Source organism: Genypterus blacodes, unplaced genomic scaffold (genome assembly GCF_046128005.1).
Source record: "Genypterus blacodes isolate CSIRO-AG114 ecotype Tasmania unplaced genomic scaffold, CSIRO-AGI_Gbla_v1 ptg000073l_1, whole genome shotgun sequence".
In the NCBI taxonomy this organism is placed as follows: domain Eukaryota; kingdom Metazoa; phylum Chordata; class Actinopteri; order Ophidiiformes; family Ophidiidae; genus Genypterus; species Genypterus blacodes.
Window position 1 is genome coordinate 2,966,091 of NW_027466883.1, and position 18,006 is coordinate 2,984,096.

Here is an 18,006-nt window from a genome sequence, read left to right on the forward strand (position 1 = left end):
TGCTGAAGCGCTTGTACAATATGGACAGTGGGGAGGGAATCACATTGCCAAATATTTTGATACGTTTCGCAACCATGGTTTGAACCTGATCGGCGTCAGAGAGTGTTGCGTCGGTGTAAAATGCATGCAGGTCTTGCAGCTGCGATGACTCATCCTGAAGGCAGACAGTGTTCAGTCAGTCAGTCGCCTTAATGTCTCTTCTCTCCCCCTCTGTGCGTAGCGAGGGATGACTGAGCCTTGTCTGTGTCGAGGGTCACTACGCTTTGAGGCCAAAACCAGCCTTCCCCTACAGTTCTTCCCCCTTGCAAATGGCCGCCAGCAAGTCAGATGGAGAGTGTTGTGCTCAAACCTATCGATCCACTGGTGCATATTCAAAGTTTGGAGGTGTAGCTAATATTCAAATGTCTTAATGATACGCTTTTTACACGGGAGGGACTTGAAATTTCTGTCTCCTCTTCTCATTCGCAGCATATTTCAAGCTTTCAGATTTCAGAAATGCTATCCTGCAGACTTTTAACACACATACTGTAATCACATAAACAGAATCCTTATTGAAAACCACAATTTATGTACTAACAGGCTTCAGTGAGAGAGTTGAAGGGACGCCAAGCTGTGCTGCTGGTTCTCAGAAAAGATAATCAAAATTTCTTCTCATGCTTTTGTTTTGCTTATTATTGCACATACATATTCGCGTGTGTGTATGTGTGTGTGTAGTTGTAGTACTCTTGTTACCCTCCACATTAGATTTTGTCACATTTTCTGAGTGGCCTGCTGGTAGCTTGGTGAGGTATTTATATGGGCTTGCAGGTATTTGTGGCCATTAGCCAACAGAACAAACTAACTTTTTGTTGTGTTGAGTTGATCTAATGAAGGCTTTGGTGCTCACTGGTACACTCTCATGTCATAACATTGGATTACTCGTTCATAAATTATAAATACTTGACAGAAATTATTTATTGTCACATTCGCTAATTCGCCCATCCATTGTTATGAATTCAATATTTATAATTTTTTTATGGGTTAATATTATTGTGTTGTAATGATTTTGAAATGTAACTGTACAGTCTCAAGGAAAGAATGTAACAGGTGGGAGTTGTGGCAATGTATATAACTGTAATTATTTGTGTTTATTCTATCATTTGTATCATATCAATGCTTTGTACAGTGTTTTTCTTTTTAGTTTTGAAATTATTTTGTATTTTATTTTTATAAACTGTTATAAATAAAATACTCATTCAGCATGCAGACAAAATGTCGTCACAGATGTTTTTATTATTATTATTAAGCAGTGGGCATTAGATGAGGCCACAGTAAGAACTTAATTTGTTTCTACCATAAATTCAACATTTTGGCCTATTGGTGTAGGAAATCCAGGGCTTAGTGTAATGCGGTTGCCGTTGTCTAATCTTTAAGTCTGAAAGTCAAATGGCTTCAATTCAATCTAGATCTTTGAGCCAAAGCTATAGATTTACTTCCAAAGTAATCCATTACTCAGGCAGCAGTAATGGATTACTTTGGAGAAAATCCATTACTGCTGCCACTCAATACTATCTATATGCCACAACTATGGGCATTTTGTTATTGAAAAACAGATTAATGAGCACTCTAGACCCATGTGTAGAAAGCAGAGAAAGTCTTACAAATTATCTTCACCTATGAGAGTCACAGAGGAAACTACTGTATGAGGCATCTGATGTAGAAAAGTAGAGTAGAAGTGTATTAATCTTGGACTAATCTAATACTTTGAATGTAACCTGTATTAGAATGTCTCATGTGACCTTTATTGTATAAGTTCAGTCTAACTGGGTCATTGGCTTTATATGAACTGACCCTTTATTGTGCTGTCTGCACCATATGTCTTATTCAGAGCAGAGGGGACAGGATCGACATCAGTATGATGGAGGAATGGCCTCTCAGGGGATACAAGGGATTTGTTAGTGACGTAGGGTCTCTGGTCTGGCTCCTGTATAAACACAAACCCACAAATGAGGGTTTAAAGTCACTCTCTCTCTCTCTCTCTCTCTCTCTCACACACACACACACACACACACACACACACACACTGCCTTGGGGGTAATTGATGTTATTCATACAAGAGGAAATTGGATCTTGATTAGAGATCAGAGTGTCAGAGTGGGTTAACCTGCAGTCTGACTTCAGCTTTATTGAACAAAGGTGACTGAAAGATTGGCAAAATTGAGTAGCAGCAAAACGCTACCGCAAGGTTTAAAGATGTTGTTCTCAAGAGTCTGATATTATGTGTCTAAGGTAACTCATTGTGCATCAGATATTTTTGTTCATTTGTCATGGTAGTGAGGCTATTTCTGACACATATGACTAATGTGTGAGTCGTTGAATGACTCACATCATAACATACATTTGATTGCATGCTTGTTGCAAAGCTGAAATACAGACTGAATGCTAGTGATTGAAATTGATAATTTTCCTAAATTAATTTTATTAATTTAATCGACAACATTGCTCCTGTATACGAGTGTTATAGTTATACAAATTGAGATAAAGAAGTTTGATCTCTATCCATCCACCATGACATTAAATTAGAGAAATCCTTCTGTCAAATATGCTTTCTGTGATGCATAACCCTCCACCTTTGCCCACACCCGTCCTTATATCCGCCCTGGTCCCTTCCTGTGACTGCTCAAACATCCAAAGGTGATGAGCAGCTTGACCCAAGTCAAAGTTTCCATGAATATTTCAGAGGCTGGCTGATGTCAGCAGCCGGTGGAGAGCGGCTATAAAGAGGCCTCCTCGGAGCAGGAGACCTCCAGAATCATCCAAACCTCCCACAGAAAGCCTTTCCCACTTTCTCCAACCGCCGTTTGGGTTCAGCACCATGGTCAGCGTCCGCACACTCCTGCTCGCTGCCACCTGCTGCTGCGCGTACATGATGCTCGCTCACGGAGAGGACTCCTCGTTGGAGACGCGCTCGGTGGACTTCACCCTCAAAACTCAAGAGGAGAAGGACCTGGTAAGAGATAGAGATAACAACACGATTAAGACTGTTTCTGTTTTCTTTACAGAACCATTTCGCAAAGATAACAATGATCGAAAGAATTGTAACGTTACTCAAAATTTAAAACAAACATTATGACTCTCGATTGTCAGCCTAAACATAGAGGTATTACAGAGGGATCTTAAATTGAAGAGAAATTATTGCATTGGCTGATGGTTTTTATGTCATAATGGTACTCTTTTTTTTTTAATGCTGTTGTCTACTTAGATTGAAGCCTTGCAAGAGGTTCTGGAGAAGCTGAGAAGCAAAGAAATGCCCTCAGAGAAGAAACTCGGCTGGCTGCCCTCGGTGAGTGCAGAAACAGAATTTATAATAATTTTACTTTTTAAACATTATTTTCTGTGAGAAAACAGGTTATAGATTTCTGGAACTTTATATTCACCAATTGTGTTACATTACTCAACATATTTGATTCATTTTGAGTTCGTTAAATTTGTTTTATGGTCCGTCACGAAAACCATTTCCGGTTATCACACTTTGTAAAGACAGTGTTCTCATAAGAGTCTAAAACTTCTTTCTAATCACTGAGATGTTTTCATATTCCCTTCTCGTTAAATGTTAAATGTTAAAATAAAGTTAGCATTTCTATTCATGTTTGCTCTTTTCTATCATTCCAGTGTGACGCCGGAGAGCCGTGCGCCGTGCGTAAAGGCGCGCGCATCGGCACGCTGTGCAGCTGCCCTAGAGGGACGTCCTGTAACTTTTATGTCCTCAAATGCTTGTGAAAGTATCGCGATAATTAAAGAGCATGACAACACGGGAGAGAGTTACAGTGATACAAACACGTGAACTTGTGAAATGTGAAAACGAGGCTGCAGGGCTACTAATGTGAAGTGATGCATGTCTGATGTGCTTAATAAATCATGTTTTTGTAAATTGACTGGATGTTTTTTCTTTTAAGTTAGGCTTCATGCACACCTATTTTCTCGTGTTTGGCCACGTTTATGTCAAGAGCCATTGCGTTTATAGTTAATTGGTGTGTGTTTTCATGTAGGGAGAAGTGTAAGATACATGATTAATTAAACCTATGTTCTTAAACAGATTTGTAGAATCAGTAAGACAATAAATGTATTTTGAATTAAATTGTGTGTGTGTGCGGGAGAGAGAGAGAGAGAGAGAGAGAGAGAGAGAGAGAGAGAGAGAGAGACATATTTTGGTAAATTGCCATCAGTCACATCAATAATTCATCCCCTCACACACTCTAATGCATTGCTGCGTTCCGGCGCTCCGCGGCTGTCAGCCCCGATCATAAAAGACGCTGTCAGTGCTTTTTCAATGACATCATAGCCGAGAACGAGTTTCCAACATGGCGGCCAGCCGGGTGCTGCTGGGGAGGGAGGTCCGGGAGGAGCCGAGACGCGCTGCGGCCGCAAACCTCGACCGGTGCCTCCACAAGTACTCCCTGCTGATCATCATCGGACGCACCGGCGGTCACCCCGGAAAGGCTGATCAGCACATCAGCGGGGAGATCGAACGAGGTACGTTTAAATCTTTGGGTTTGTCAAAAAAATTGCGTAAAACATGATTTCAGATATTGGATGCTGCAAATACATCATCGTGTTTAATCATCACGGATGCTGCTGCGTTGAAGCCATTGCAGCGTTTATGCAATTTCGCCCACCCTAAAGGGGGGTGCGTCATCTGGCGTTGTTCCACCATCAGCATCACCCTTGTTTCTTCCAGGCATGTTGTAATTAACAGCAGTCTGGTTTGTCTGCGCTGTCGACTGAGCCCTTTGCCTCAAACGACATGTCAAGAATCAACATGCATACAGTGAAAGTGGACGCCACGAAGATTCCTTTATAATGGAGAAACCAAAATCCAGCACAATGTGTTCAAATGCAAGATGCCCAGGGAGGAGAGGAGGGGGAGGAGGGGGAGGAGGTGGGGTCATCTTCACCTGCTGAGGTAACTCAGTACGGATACCAATGACAGATCAGGATAACGTTTTAGTTCCGTCTGAGAGGTATGAGAATAACTTAATTTCCCCTGTTTTCCAATGTCAAAATCAGAACAAAAGTGAAGAAATAGGGGGTTTCTGTGAATTCATGTGTTCAAAACCGAGAATGGAACTGATCCTGCCACTAAACAGGCACTAGATGGCGCTGTTTCTAAAGGCCGCCTACCAATGGTTGTCAGACAACAAATTCAGTTTACTGGGCTTAGTGACCAATTTCTAAAGGATTAAGTTGGTTGTGAAGGCCACATCTGGTGCTAGAGAGTGGGCGAGAGAGAGAGGGAGAGAGAGAGAGAGAGAGAGAGAGAGAGAGAGAGAGAGAGAGAGATTGATGTATCTCACTGTATGTCTGCAGGTATACGGTCATGGGATGTGGACTTGATATCCTGCAATCTGAATCTCTATCTCCAAGAATTCCTCTCCCATCACACTGCGTCATTTAAGGGCACAGGTAAGTGTAAGCGTCACTCTCTTTGCTCCCTTATGAAAAAAAATAAAACCCTTTAAACCCATTTTGCGCTGAAGGCTCCTGTCTCCATGGTACCCAACCATGGTCAGCTGGTCTGGGGTCAGCAAAGAAGGAAGGAAGGAAAGCGGAGGAGCAGCCACTCGATTGTTAAACTTGGGTGGGCCCTGTGGACAGAAATAGAGCCGTGCCAGCTGAAAAGGCGCATAGTGAAATAGAGAAGAAGGCAATCAAATGTCCAAGCCACATACATGTAGTCGTGTCACAGCTGGGCTCCTAAGTGATACATGTGGACTAACTCAAAACAAGAGCAGGAAATGGCTGTCTGCATGTGGTAAGTTTTGTTATGTGCTATTTTTGGACTTCTTCTTCATAGTTGAGGAAATGGGCCTTGTAAAATGGAGGGTCTTGGGTTAGTGTCGCTCTTCGTCATTGTGTCTGACTTGAAAGCAAGAGAATTTTCTTTCCGTCGTTGTCAGTTCTGGTTCGTCAGTCATTTATCCACTTCCCCTCAGACGAGCGTTCCAACTTGGCATCTCTTCCTCAAACATACTCCCCTCTAACGTCTTTCCTCAGTGAGTCAATAAGGAGCCCTGTCTTAGCTCCACTTCTTGGAGTTCTCCCCCTGTTCGCTCCTGCCCTTTCACTCTCTCCTTGCCTGCACCCGTTTGTTTCCTTTAACACACCCCGTCATCTCTTCTTTCTGTTTTCTGGTCTGTCCCTTGTTCTCTCTCTCTCTGCCTCTTCAGGACATAAATGTCTACGCCACAGTAGCAAAGTGTTGGACACCCAGGTGCTGATCAGTCCAACTGAGGATCAGGTTCAGTCAGAGGTGAGGGTCTGCCTGATGACCACAGGTCTTGTCTGTCCAATATGACAAACCATACCACCAAAAAGTGTTTACTCTTTCCTTCCCGTCCTTTCTATCTGATTGTGTAGATGTAGAGTGACGTTGTAAAATAACACAGCGTTCCATCTCCCTCTCTCCTCGGTCAGGTGTGTAGTTTGCTGTCCAGCGAATCGGCTCACAAGCTGTTGATCTTGGCCGGTCACAGTGTAGAGGAGAGCGGAGAGCTGCTGTTTCACAAAGGACAGTTTTCACCGCACCAGCTGAGAGACATTCTCACAGAGCAGGTATGGAGTTTGAGCTTTGCATGGTTGTATTGCAGTATGTTGGCGATCTAAAACGTATTTCATCAACTGCTTTAAATTTAAATGGTATTTTGCTCTGTGCCGAAGCTTTTTATGATTCATCTTCTGGGGACCATCAATATATGCAACAAATGTGCTTTATAATTCATGGCACTGATAAGGAAATTTGACGCTGGACTTAAGATTCAGGAGCACTTGATGAAAACAAACGGGATCGTAAAAGTTGTTTGTATTCATCCTCTGGGGACCATGAATGTCTGTTCTAAACTTCATGGCAATCCATCTGGTTGTTTAGATACTTTTGAGCTCAAGTGTTGGACAGACCAATGGATCAACACTAATGTTCCTCGAGCCACAATAAAAATATTTTACGATACGCATATAATCACTGACTTATGTCTCTGTCTTCCTCTTTTCCAGTTCATAGATGAACAGGGTGGCTCTTCCTCAGAGCTTAATCTGACGCTCAGCTGTCCCAGCATTGGCCAGTGGAGGAAGACTCTTTTAGGAAACCAGCCCGTGGCCCCTTTTACCCTTCATATTAACCCTGCAGAGGTGCTGCCAGCCATGGAGGCCCTAGTAGAGTTTACCTCCCTCATCTCTGGTACTCTTTGCCCCCCGTCTCCTTTCGAAATCCTTCCTCCTCCCTGCACGGTGGGTTTTCTCAAGCTGTCCCGCCCTTGCTGCTACGTGTTCCCTGCCGGCCGCGGCGACTGTGCCTTCTTCGCGGTCAACGGCTTCACCGTGCTGGTGGATGGAGGCTCAGACTCTCAGGCTTGTTTCTGGAAGCTGGTGCGCCACCTGGACCGGGTGGACGCTGTTATGTTGACACACATCGGGACAGAGAACCTCCCGGGAGTCAACACTTTTCTGGAGAGGAAGGTGGCTGAGTTGGAGCTGGGATCTGAGGTCAAAGGTACCAAAAAGGGTAACTGAAATTCAACTGTGGTCACTTCCTGTACAAATTCTCTTTACTTTCCCCTTTCTGTGTCCTCTATTGTCTGAATAGATGACTCTTCTAAGAGGCTGATCTCCCCAGAGCTTGGAGTCGTGTTCTTTAATGCTCCCAGCAGGTTGCAGAATCAACCACAGCTATGTAAGTCACAATAAGATCTTCTTTTATACATTTAAACATTATTTTCTAAAACCACTATTATGTTGTTTCCTTTCAGGTGTGGACAATGTACTGAAGTGCACAGACCAGGCGACTCTAACCTTAAAGTTATTAAAGAAGTTAGACATTACACCACAGCCAATATTTCGCCTACAGGGGTCCCCCATTGAGCCACTAATCCTGTTCCAGAAGATGGGAGTGGGACAGTTGGAGTTGTACGTCATCAACCCAGGCAGGGACAGTCAAGAGTACCAGACACTTATGCAAAACTGGCCTGATACCGTCTCATCAACATCCAAGTCTCAAACTCTCCCTCTCACTGCCTTGGCCTCAGTGTGTGCCTTGCTCGTGTGGCACCCAGCCTGCCCACAGGAGAAGGTGGTCAGGGTGCTGTTCCCCGGTGTTACCCCTCAGGCGAAGCTGCTGGAGGGGCTGGAGAAGCTGAAGGGTCTGGCCTTCCTTCAGAAACCCACAGTGACCACAGGGGACATGGAGAAGCTGGAGGAGGACAGAAAGGCCAAGAGAACGGAGAGCCAGGACAGTGGGAAGTCAAAGGAAGGCAAAGAGACCACACCCAGGCAAGGAAAAGAGAAGGGAGTCAAGGAAGAAGGAAAGGATGTTTTGGCAAAGGAAAAAGGGAAAGTATTGAATGGAGTTGGTACTAAAGAAAAAGTCAAAAGAGATGCTGATAAAGCTAAAATCAAAGAGAATGGCGTGAAACAGAAAGCAGCATCTGTAAAAAAAGGAGGAGGCAAGGATGGGAAAAAGGAGGAGAAGACTGGCAAGAAACAGGAGAACGGATCTGTAAGGAAAGAGGTGGACGTTCTCCCCTCCAAACCAAAGAATGAAAATAAGACAAAGCCCAAAAAGGAGTCAAAACAGGACCCTAAAACAGGGGGGAAGAAAACAGGCAAACAACCATCAAAGGAGACGGAGCAGGTACACGTGAACGCTGAAGTGACAAGTAACAATTCAAGGAAACCCAACACAGGGACTTTATTAGACACGCGAGAGCCAGCGGGCTCTGATAAGCAGCAACAAAGTCTAAAACCAGAGAAAGCGCCTGAGGAGAACCCCTGTGGCTCCAAAATGTCTACACCTGAGGATATGACGTCTGATTTCCTCAAACTCAGGGAGGGTACTGAGAGAGAAGAGGCACAGGTGCAAAGAGCAGATAAAGGAAAACAGACATGCAGCCAGTCAGGAAATGAGAAGATCCCTGGAGATCTATGCAGAGAGACGAGTGATCGGGCTGCGGAGGCACTCGGGGAGGAAGCAGCAGGTGGCATGGAGATAATGGAAGAACAGAGTGGTCATAATGGTGGACGAGAGAGTGGAAGAAAGGCTGAGGTAGACTCGCTGACACATGGAGCAGAACAGCCTGCAACTGCTGAGGAACCAGGAAAGGCATCCAGAGCTGGTGACTCTACTTCTCCTTTTAGCAAACCCCCAAAGAGTGAGCACACTGTCCAGCTGGACTTCACCCCAACTGAACACTTTCCCTGTGATGAGGCTTTGAAAAGCAGCCCTCCATCCCAATCCTCCCCAGAGAACCAGGCTCCTCTCAGTCTTGAAGAGGAGACTGTGGAACCTGCGTCCCCAGACTCGCGGCCCAACAGTGCGGGCCACACACCTTACTGCCTGTCCCCAGATGATGTGTGGGGCAACAGGGCTACCCTCAGCAGGCTACAGCAGGCTCAGATTGGTCATTTGGATGACAACGATGCCAACCAGCCAAAGCAGGGGCAGACATGTGAGCCCAAAAGCATTCAGGACAGCCACACAAGCTCAAATCCCAAAGAGAAGCACTTAAGTTTCCTCTCTTTGGGCTCATTTAAAGATGGAAGCTCTGATCCTTCTCCCTCCGTCGCAACTACTACCACTACGCACTCCATGCCAGCAGAGGTGAGCTCGCCCCAGTCCACAGAAGTTGATGAATCCCTATCCATGTCCTTCGAGCAGGGACCCACTGCTGTGAGCCAGAGAGATGGAGACGACAGTACACATACACACTCTCACCCAAATGGAAGCCATTTTGTGGGCATGTCAATGAAGAAGCAGCCAAAATGTCTGGGGCAGATTTCAGAGGCGGAGCATCCATCAGCTCCCAACACACTTCATTTTGAGGTGTCATCTCATGACGTGGACCTGTGTCTGGTTTCACCCTGCGAGTTCAAGCATTTCAAGCAGCCCGACTCCAGCTCAGGTGCCAGTGAGCCCTCCAGAGGAGCCTTAGGCACATCGTATCACGGCAACAACAACAACAACAACCCCAAGGACACGTCGGCCAGCGAATCAAACGCCCCCGTATGCACTGAGGACTGCCCATCCACCACAGCAGACGGGGCTCTGGACTCAGACGAGGAGGAGTCATGCAGCGAGCCCACCAACTCCCCCCATGACCCCCCCTCCAGTCAGTCTCTGCCCCCGGATCCTCTACCAGCCCCACTCAGGGACAGTCCACCTCTGCCCCCACACCCAGATGCCACCATGCCCGTCCCTCAGTCTGAGTCTGATGGGAAGAGGGCAAAAGGCAGCAGCATGCGAGGCAAAAAGGGGGTGAGTTGTTCTCTTACCAGGAGAAACGGATGGGCGGCCACTCTTTGTATATATTTAAAATGTAATTCTGTCTTTATCAGGTTAGTGAGACATCTCAAAGATCAGTCTCAGCTTCTGCACAGATGGGGAAAGGCAGGAAAGGGAATCAAAGTGGAAACGTAAAGGGAAACAAGGACGTCTCTTCTTCTCGTACAGCACCAGTAAAGTCCTCGCCCAGCCTCGGTACGAGCCGTACAGTAAAAAATGTTGTTGTTGTTGTTTCTGTATCTTCCTTTCTCTAATTCTTTGGCCCACAGCACTTTCACGGTCTCGTCTTCCGTCTCTGTCAGGCTCCAAGTCGACCTCTGTGGGTGAAGTGGGCGTGTACGTGGACCTGGCCTATATTCCCTCCGGTGCCTCCTGTACAACCGTCGACGTGGACTTTTTCAGGGGCGTTCGCTCTTCCTGTTACATCATCAGCGGGGATTGTCCGCAGCGGGAGGAGCTTATGAGGTGTATGCTGGATGCACTGCTGGATGGGAAGTCGTCTTGGCCCGACACTATGCAGGTAGATGTCCCAACAGTTTTCCCTTCGGTTCAGTCTGTAAGGGGGAATCCTTTATGTTGACTTCTCCCCCGCCGTGTCTCTAGGTGACAGTGATCCCTACCTTTGAGTCGCCGAAGATGCAGGAGTGGTACCAGCAGACCCTGGACAGACAGAAGGAGCTGGGCGTCACTGTCCTGGGCTCCAACAGCACCGTGGCTATGCAGGACGAAACCTTCCCCGCCTGCAAGATTGAGTTCTGAGGCAGATGACGAAAATGTAGTGTCATAGAGGGATTGTGTATGTGAAAATGGCTCAAAGGAGAGAAATGTGTTTCAGGGCTGAATGGGGAAGAGAGAGAATTATGCGGTCCCTTTCTGAAATAACATAACTAAATTGGTAATGACACGTGAATGGGACCTTCAACCTGTCATTTCCTTGTCTATTACCCCTATGTGGGCTGTTTTTGCACTAAACAGTCTCTTTTTCCTTGATCGAGTCACTCCCCTGTAGGAAAACCCCACACCCCAGTAGGAGATTGTGCATGAATTGCTGACCCATGACCCTGTGCAGGGCAGGAGAGGAGATCACACTGGCTGCATCTGTAAAGCATGTTAGGCTGCTAAAGTAGATCCACATGAAAGCTGATATTATAGATTAGTCAAGATGTGTCGTGTATACGGGGTTAAAGGCACCTTGTGTAGGATTTTCACTATCTAAACTGTTGAGCACTGAGTTGATAGAATGATCTGTGCTGTCTTATCAGGAGCCATCATCTCCTATCCTGCTGCATTAATGCGGTTAGAGAAGGTCCAGCTGACAGGAATTCAGATTATATATTCATCACACTATACTTCTTAATACTCCTAAGAGAGACTTACACCTTGTATCTTTAAAGAAATCATATTCACAGTATGGTCAAGTGTTGTAAATGCTATAAGCGAGGTGTTCCGTGTGTTGTACCTGATTTCCAAAGTTTTGTTCCACTGTGGCTTCACTGTCGACCACGCGATCTATGTAGAGAAACGATATTCTCACCAGGCTGTTATCAGTTCAATATCTGAATGTATCTGTCAACAGGGTTGCGAGTAACAGATGCATGACTGCAATCACGTTTGAAAGAATGGTTCTGTAACTGTAATCCATTACAAGTGCTTTGAAAAAGTAGTAATCAGGAAACACACACTAACGTCTTTGTCAAAGTGTTGAAAGTGATATGTATTTTGATTGTAGATATAAAGACATTGTAAACAACAGTCGTAGAGGTTAATTATGACAAATCAATCTGTAAATAAGCAAAGTCTATTAAAAATGATATTCAATTTATATTTGGAGAATGTAATCCTGAAACTGAAAGTCAGGATTACATGAACGTGCGGTGACAAATGGACTGCTCTTTAAATGCAAATTCAGATAACTAATCAGTAATCTGTAATGGATTACATTTAGACAATAATCTCCTCAGTCTTCTCTCTCTCATCCCAGTGTAGATATATTCATATAGCTGTCATATTCTGTTGAAGTGTGTATATGAATCACTGCTTTTGCTGTTTTGCCTATGAACTGAATGTAAGTGTGAGTGTTTCCTCAATACCAAAGCATGAGAGCAGAGACGTCACCATCACCCTCCATCTGTGTGCTGCCTCCAAATCAAACACAAAGAAGAGATCTATCTAGAGAACATCTCATTATTTACAATCTCAAAATTATCCAAAATGTATGTATAGCGATAGACGTGTTTAATTTAATCAAAAATGTAATCAATCATTAAGGGCATTTGCTCTACTTTTGTGAAATGGTTTATATACTGTAGGTCATTATGGAGTAACTGCCATAATCATGATGAATAACAAGTCATCCATTCATTCATATGTTTTGTTTATCGTAGTGCAAAAGCCTTGAGTAAATAGCTCAGGTTACAGAGTTGAATTTCCTGTAATCGTGCGCAATGGATACTTTGAAAACCACAATAGCCAAATGAACCACACCTCTGTATGTGTCACGCATGTAAACGTATGTACTGTATGTCCTTTCATTCATGATATTCATGAGGATACGGAATGAAGAATTGAGAGTGGGCGGGAGGGAAAAATTCAGCTGGGATGAATATTGAGAATATTTCACCTTTCACTTTGTGTTAACACCTGTATGTACAATGTCGAAATGTGTGATTGTGGCGTCGAGGATCACGTATTGAATAAAGAATGTGCATCACTGTTTTGCTGCCCGCCTTACTGCTGATCCATGTTTACTTAACATATCAATCATTGGATGTGAGGGTGAAGCCATCTTTGCTATACAGACATGATCCATGTCCAAATGAAGATAAGGGGAATTCAAATTGGAGAACTTATTCTACACTTTCAATTCATTTTCCCCCCCTTATTCCTTATTTATGTGTGTGAAATCAATGACAACCACTCAGATGTCAGTGTCACGCTGTTGTTTCTCTTCAGCTTCAGTCTCTTCTCAGCTCCTGAATGGCTCATGAATGCCACTTTGAATGCTTGTTTACTGAGCCAAAGATGCTCATTGATTTCAATAATCGACAGGAATAGAATCAGATCTGACATATTTATTACCTTAGGCTGCCATCTCTCCTCTTCCATACAGATCCAGTTCCTACAGGAGGGTAGACAACAATCACAAGGCCTAAACATGTTCAGCTTGTATATTTATCGATACAGTCTTTAATACATTTGCTTACAGTCATTCATGTTAAAACTGTACTTCTTATAGATAATTAAAAAACAAAAAACGTGATATCACCAATTTTCGAACTAAAAAATACGAGTATCAAACATCTTATACTGAAAATCTGCAAACAGGGAAATAACTTTATTGTACTGAGCTGAGCCTCACCCAAGCTAAACGATTTCAGTTTCGACTGAAGCATTAGTAGCAACAGCCTCGCTGCTCTTTAAACCACAGCGCTATCTCTCCACTGCGGGTGAGTTTGACTTTGATTTCAATGAATTCATTCCATTTTTGCTCCCGTGCGATTTGTATCCAATCAACCAACATTAAACGAATAACTTTTGCCTTACCTTTGGAGTTACTTTCACTTTTGATTTGACTTTCTTTCTCTTACTGATAACCTTAGTTTAAATATGTTTATAATGTTTGTACCGAAGCTCGGTCATTCACGTTTACTTTCAAAACAAAAGACCCTAAATGTATTTTCCTTTCGTATGTTTCCTGTCTGCTTCACCGTTAAACCTGCACGCAATGACAGGTGGTGTTTTTTTTAAATTTTTGAAAATAAATTACAATATGTAATAGGAAGACTTTATAACAATGCCACATAATTTGAATTTTCCTAACTTTTCTCATTCTATTCTCTTTAATTCGGAAATAAGTGCTTTATTCTGAAATGTTTTGACATAAATCTTAGCTTTGATACGTGCATCAGGGTTGTGAAGCAGGATTTCTGGGAAATGTGGTGCACCAGTGAATTAACAATCTAGGAATTTGCCTGTTTTGCTGATTCTGGTTCTACTAAGTGAATGCTGTACCTCACAGAGGCATTGAACATTTTGTATATATCTTTATTTAATAAGGTTAAGGGATTGCATGTTGACGTTAGGGATCCAGTGACGCTGTATTCAATACCTTTGAATGCCTTTGAATTTGTAACAATACATCCAGGTCTTATTACAATGATGTTTTATAAGAATCTGTCATTACGTTTTTGCATCTTCAGGTCTGTTTCCTCAGTCGCTCCATCATGTCTGTGGTCACATCCAGCCTGTCTGGAGATCAGGAGAAGAGGCTGCTCTCTCTCTTTGGCCATGTCAGACTCCACCTGCTGTACAAAGCCAGCATCCACGGCTACACCGCTGCTGCCTTCCACGCCCGCTGTGACAAACAGGGGCCCACCGTCATCGCCGCCTACAACGATAGCAACTTTGTTTTCGGAGCCTACACCTCTAAAGACTACGCTCAGAGCGGAGTAGACGTTGTGGACGAGAAGGCTTTCCTCTACAGCATCAGTGGAGTGGGGAGAGTACCTCTGAGGGCGCCGGTCAGAAGCGGCCAGAAGGCTTTCACAGATGGAGCTCCTGTTCCTAACTATGGCGGTCTGGTGTTCCTGGACGGAGATGAGCCTAAAGTCCTGTCTAACCCAGGGACAGGCTTTGAATTTGAGGCAGCAGAGATGCACGGGAACAACTTGGCGCTGACTGAGTTTGAAGTGTTCCGAGTTGAAGGTGTCTCCATAAACACTGAATGTCACTAATATACTCGAGCACATTACAGTACTTTGTAATTTGCAGGTTATTGTGAATATTCCTGCAGCATTTGTTACACCATTACACCGTTACACTATTATTTATACTACTAATTCATTTTCCCACACAGACTTGGGAGATCTCCTGTCTAAGCCCTGGAGGAACATCAACTGGTCTCTTGAGTAGGTAGCAACTACTGATTATTGATTGTTTTGCTTGTAAAGGTTAAAAATGGTTTACTGTTTTTTAATTTTCTGTTACATAAAACATAGAATAGCTAAAGAGAAGCTGGAGCCAGGACATGTTTGACATTTTTACTTGATAAAATGACATGAATTATTACAGTTATTGTCAATTGATTGGATGTCAATCAAGACCTTAAAAGATCGATGATTTTGTCAAGTTAAGACTCAATTTGCCCAATATGCCAGTTAAAAGGAACAATAAATGATCAAAATAATGTGCTATCAATGAGAGATTGTGACAAACTCAAATCTGATTATTAATTTTGTACTCCGATGGTCTGGACTGTTTCTTTCTAGGAGGAAGCAGCAGCTGATGAAGGCCATCCAGACCTATAATCCCGACATGAAGGCAGTGCAAAAGGCCAGAGTGCTGCTGGTTGGCCCCATCGGAGCAGGCAAGTCCAGCTTTTTCAACTCCATCAACTCAGCTTTTCGAGGCAATATGACGTCTCAGGCCATCTCAGGCACTGCAGGGAAGAGTCTGACCACCCAGGTAATAATCTGCAGCACATCGGGCCAATCTGAGGGTCATTGTGAGAGGTTAATCTGTAGTTGTTATGTGGGGAAAGAAGAAGATATGGATAGGATGGATGGATTTGAAATTTATTCAAGCCACTTTGATCAATATAACCCAGAATGTAATGTATCACCTGCAAGCGAAACACACTGTCATGATTATATAAATGGAATTAACCTGAATAATAATTATAATATGAATAATTGTAATAATAATATGAAAATGTACAAGCTTCTAAGGGGTTAAAAGCTCAAGGCAAAGCTTTAAAAGTGATCAATAAAATCAGAAGTGTTTCATTGTTTTGTTCTCCATGCATCTCTACAGTTCCGCACATATAACATCAAGGCGGGCAAAGGTGGTGTAGTTGTTCCTCTGGTTCTATGCGACACAATGGGACTGGAGGACAAAGCTGATGCTGGCCTGGACATTGAGGACTTGGTCAGCATCTACAGGGGTCACATGCAAGATCGCTACCAGGTAGGTCCTCTTTCTCTCCTTCTCCTTCTTTCCTTCTGTTGTTAGCTGTTGTTGTTGAAGCTTATTTGCTTTCTAGAATGACAACAATACAATTAATGTGTGTCTGCATCATTTCCTTCAGTTTAGTCCCTCTGCGCCAATCCTTCCGGAGAATCCCGGCTACAAGAAGGATGTGACACTGAATGACAGGATTCACTGTGTTGTTTATTTGATCGACACCTGCCAAGTCTCTCTGCTTCCCCAAAAAACACTGGAGAAACTCACGGCCATCCGTAAAAAGAGCAATCAGCTGGGTGAGCAGGATTGTGTTTCCTAATTTCATTGTTTTTTTCCACTTATAAATCCTACTGTTGGTGTTGTTGCAGTAACTTAAGTGGTCCATAGGAGGCATTAATGTTACCCCCTTCTCTTTTTTTGAATTTCTATTTGACCTTATTCTGATCTCTGTCCATTTCCAGGCATTCCTCAGATTCTGCTCATGACCAAAGTAGATGAGGCCTGCCCCCGGGTGGCAGAGGACTTGAGGAACGTGTATCGCAGTATTTACATCCAGAGAAAGGTAACTGTAGCTACAGATAAAGCATTGGCAGTGTGGAAGTATATATGGAAGGATTGGAAGTTCTCCATAATATCTGTAGATCTGTGACATTTGAATATAGATTAGGATAAATAAATTATATTATTAAAACTAAATTCATATGTATTATTTACCAGTGAGTATGTAAAAAGAATCTACCCCCTACTGGCCAAATAACATTACAAATACATTACATTTACCATCTTAAAAAGAAGCAGCACCATCATCTAACAAGATGAGGTGTCTGAGTAATCATCCGTTTGGGGCAACACAACATATGTGGGTTGGTAAGTTCATAGCCTGCCACATAAGAAAACTCTTAATAAACACGTCATATCTGAGTTGGAACTTTAATTCTAAAACTACAGCCTATGTTGGAGAACACAACCCAGGAGATAATTCCAAACTCTTAGTTAATGTCCCTAATACAGAAACATGCTGTGGTGGAACTGATTTATTGTGCTGCCTTTCAGGCCCGGGATTTGAGCGAGTCTCTGGGAATCCCCTTATCCTGCATCCTGCCTGTGAAGAACTACAGCCAGGAGCTGGACCTGGACCAGAACACTGACATACTGCTGTTTAGCGCCGTGGAGCAGATGCTCAACTATGCCGACAACTTCTTTGAGAATCAGGTTGATGACGACATGAAGGCTCCGGTGGAGCTCTACAGATCTGCTGAACATCTCCGGCCAGATCTGTCTGAAGTCGACCGTCTGTATTAAGATATCGCTCATCATCAGACAAAGATGTAGTGGTTTTGTCCAAACCAACAACTGATGATTTCCAAACTGGTCCACGGTGAAAAGTCATGCATTTAATTTAAAGATATTTCTGCACAACTTTTTTCAATCACACATAAAAATGAATACTATAAATATTATTTGTCGTTTTTCTCTCTCTTTAAACCCGTGTTAATGGTATGGTTCTTCTGTCCCTGGCTTCTAAATCGTTGTTATTCCCCTCAATAGCCACTAGGGGTCACTCACGCTCATATACGCTGTCGTGTAAAGTTATGTAAACTCAATGTTGTGAAAAGTTGAAGATTGCACAAGTTGCTCACATACATTTATGAAACACATTTTAATCACTTTGTTTCCTGAATATACATATATACATATATAGTTTAATGTGTTTTTTTGCAAAACAATGTCACATG

General features: G+C 43.4%; 3 protein-coding genes and 1 long non-coding RNA gene across 4 annotated transcripts; 3 read left to right on the plus strand and 1 right to left on the minus strand.

Moving 5' to 3' along the window:
- Positions 1-1,334: 1,334 nt before the first annotated feature.
- On the plus strand, positions 1,335-3,979 carry LOC143006262 (cocaine- and amphetamine-regulated transcript protein). The gene is made up of 3 exons (XM_076157645.1): positions 1,335-2,989; positions 3,242-3,322; positions 3,652-3,979. Exons 1-3 carry the CDS (start codon positions 2,855-2,857, stop codon positions 3,757-3,759), a joined length of 324 nt encoding a protein of 107 aa, XP_076013760.1. The 5' UTR covers positions 1,335-2,854; the 3' UTR covers positions 3,760-3,979.
- Positions 3,980-5,565: 1,586 nt separating this feature from the next.
- Positions 5,566-13,009, plus strand: LOC143006155 (microtubule-associated protein 1S-like). The gene is made up of 9 exons (XM_076157492.1): positions 5,566-5,791; positions 6,207-6,289; positions 6,454-6,591; positions 7,030-7,525; positions 7,619-7,705; positions 7,782-10,282; positions 10,363-10,504; positions 10,612-10,829; positions 10,913-13,009. Exons 1-9 carry the CDS (start codon positions 5,692-5,694, stop codon positions 11,066-11,068), a joined length of 3,921 nt encoding a protein of 1,306 aa, XP_076013607.1. The 5' UTR covers positions 5,566-5,691; the 3' UTR covers positions 11,069-13,009.
- Positions 10,944-13,931, minus strand: LOC143006157 (uncharacterized). Its single transcript, XR_012964220.1, has 4 exons — positions 13,853-13,931; positions 13,388-13,427; positions 11,769-11,818; positions 10,944-11,064 (listed from the first exon to the last, which is right to left on the minus strand). It is a non-coding gene; the product is annotated as an uncharacterized LOC143006157 (long non-coding RNA).
- LOC143006153 (interferon-induced protein 44-like) lies at positions 13,658-17,958 on the plus strand. Its single transcript, XM_076157491.1, has 8 exons — positions 13,658-13,755; positions 14,509-15,013; positions 15,165-15,216; positions 15,577-15,772; positions 16,121-16,273; positions 16,395-16,566; positions 16,732-16,832; positions 17,324-17,958. The coding sequence occupies exons 2-8, from the start codon at positions 14,533-14,535 to the stop codon at positions 17,570-17,572; spliced, it is 1,404 nt and encodes a 467-aa protein (XP_076013606.1). The 5' UTR covers positions 13,658-13,755; positions 14,509-14,532; the 3' UTR covers positions 17,573-17,958.
- The last annotated feature ends 48 nt before the right edge of the window (positions 17,959-18,006 follow it).

Coding starts and splice junctions, on each gene's coding strand:
- LOC143006262 (XM_076157645.1), top strand. CDS start 2,855: ATGGTCAGCGTCCGCACACTCCTGCTCGCTGCCACCTGCTGCTGCGCG. Junction 2,990..3,241: donor CTCAAGAGGAGAAGGACCTG/GTAAGAGATAGA, acceptor TTGTCTACTTAG/ATTGAAGCCTTGCAAGAGGT. Junction 3,323..3,651: donor AACTCGGCTGGCTGCCCTCG/GTGAGTGCAGAA, acceptor CTATCATTCCAG/TGTGACGCCGGAGAGCCGTG.
- LOC143006155 (XM_076157492.1), top strand. CDS start 5,692: ATGTCCAAGCCACATACATGTAGTCGTGTCACAGCTGGGCTCCTAAGT. Junction 6,592..7,029: donor GAGACATTCTCACAGAGCAG/GTATGGAGTTTG, acceptor CCTCTTTTCCAG/TTCATAGATGAACAGGGTGG. Junction 10,830..10,912: donor CTTGGCCCGACACTATGCAG/GTAGATGTCCCA, acceptor CCGTGTCTCTAG/GTGACAGTGATCCCTACCTT.
- LOC143006153 (XM_076157491.1), top strand. CDS start 14,533: ATGTCTGTGGTCACATCCAGCCTGTCTGGAGATCAGGAGAAGAGGCTG. Junction 16,274..16,394: donor ACATGCAAGATCGCTACCAG/GTAGGTCCTCTT, acceptor CATTTCCTTCAG/TTTAGTCCCTCTGCGCCAAT. Junction 16,567..16,731: donor TAAAAAGAGCAATCAGCTGG/GTGAGCAGGATT, acceptor GTCCATTTCCAG/GCATTCCTCAGATTCTGCTC.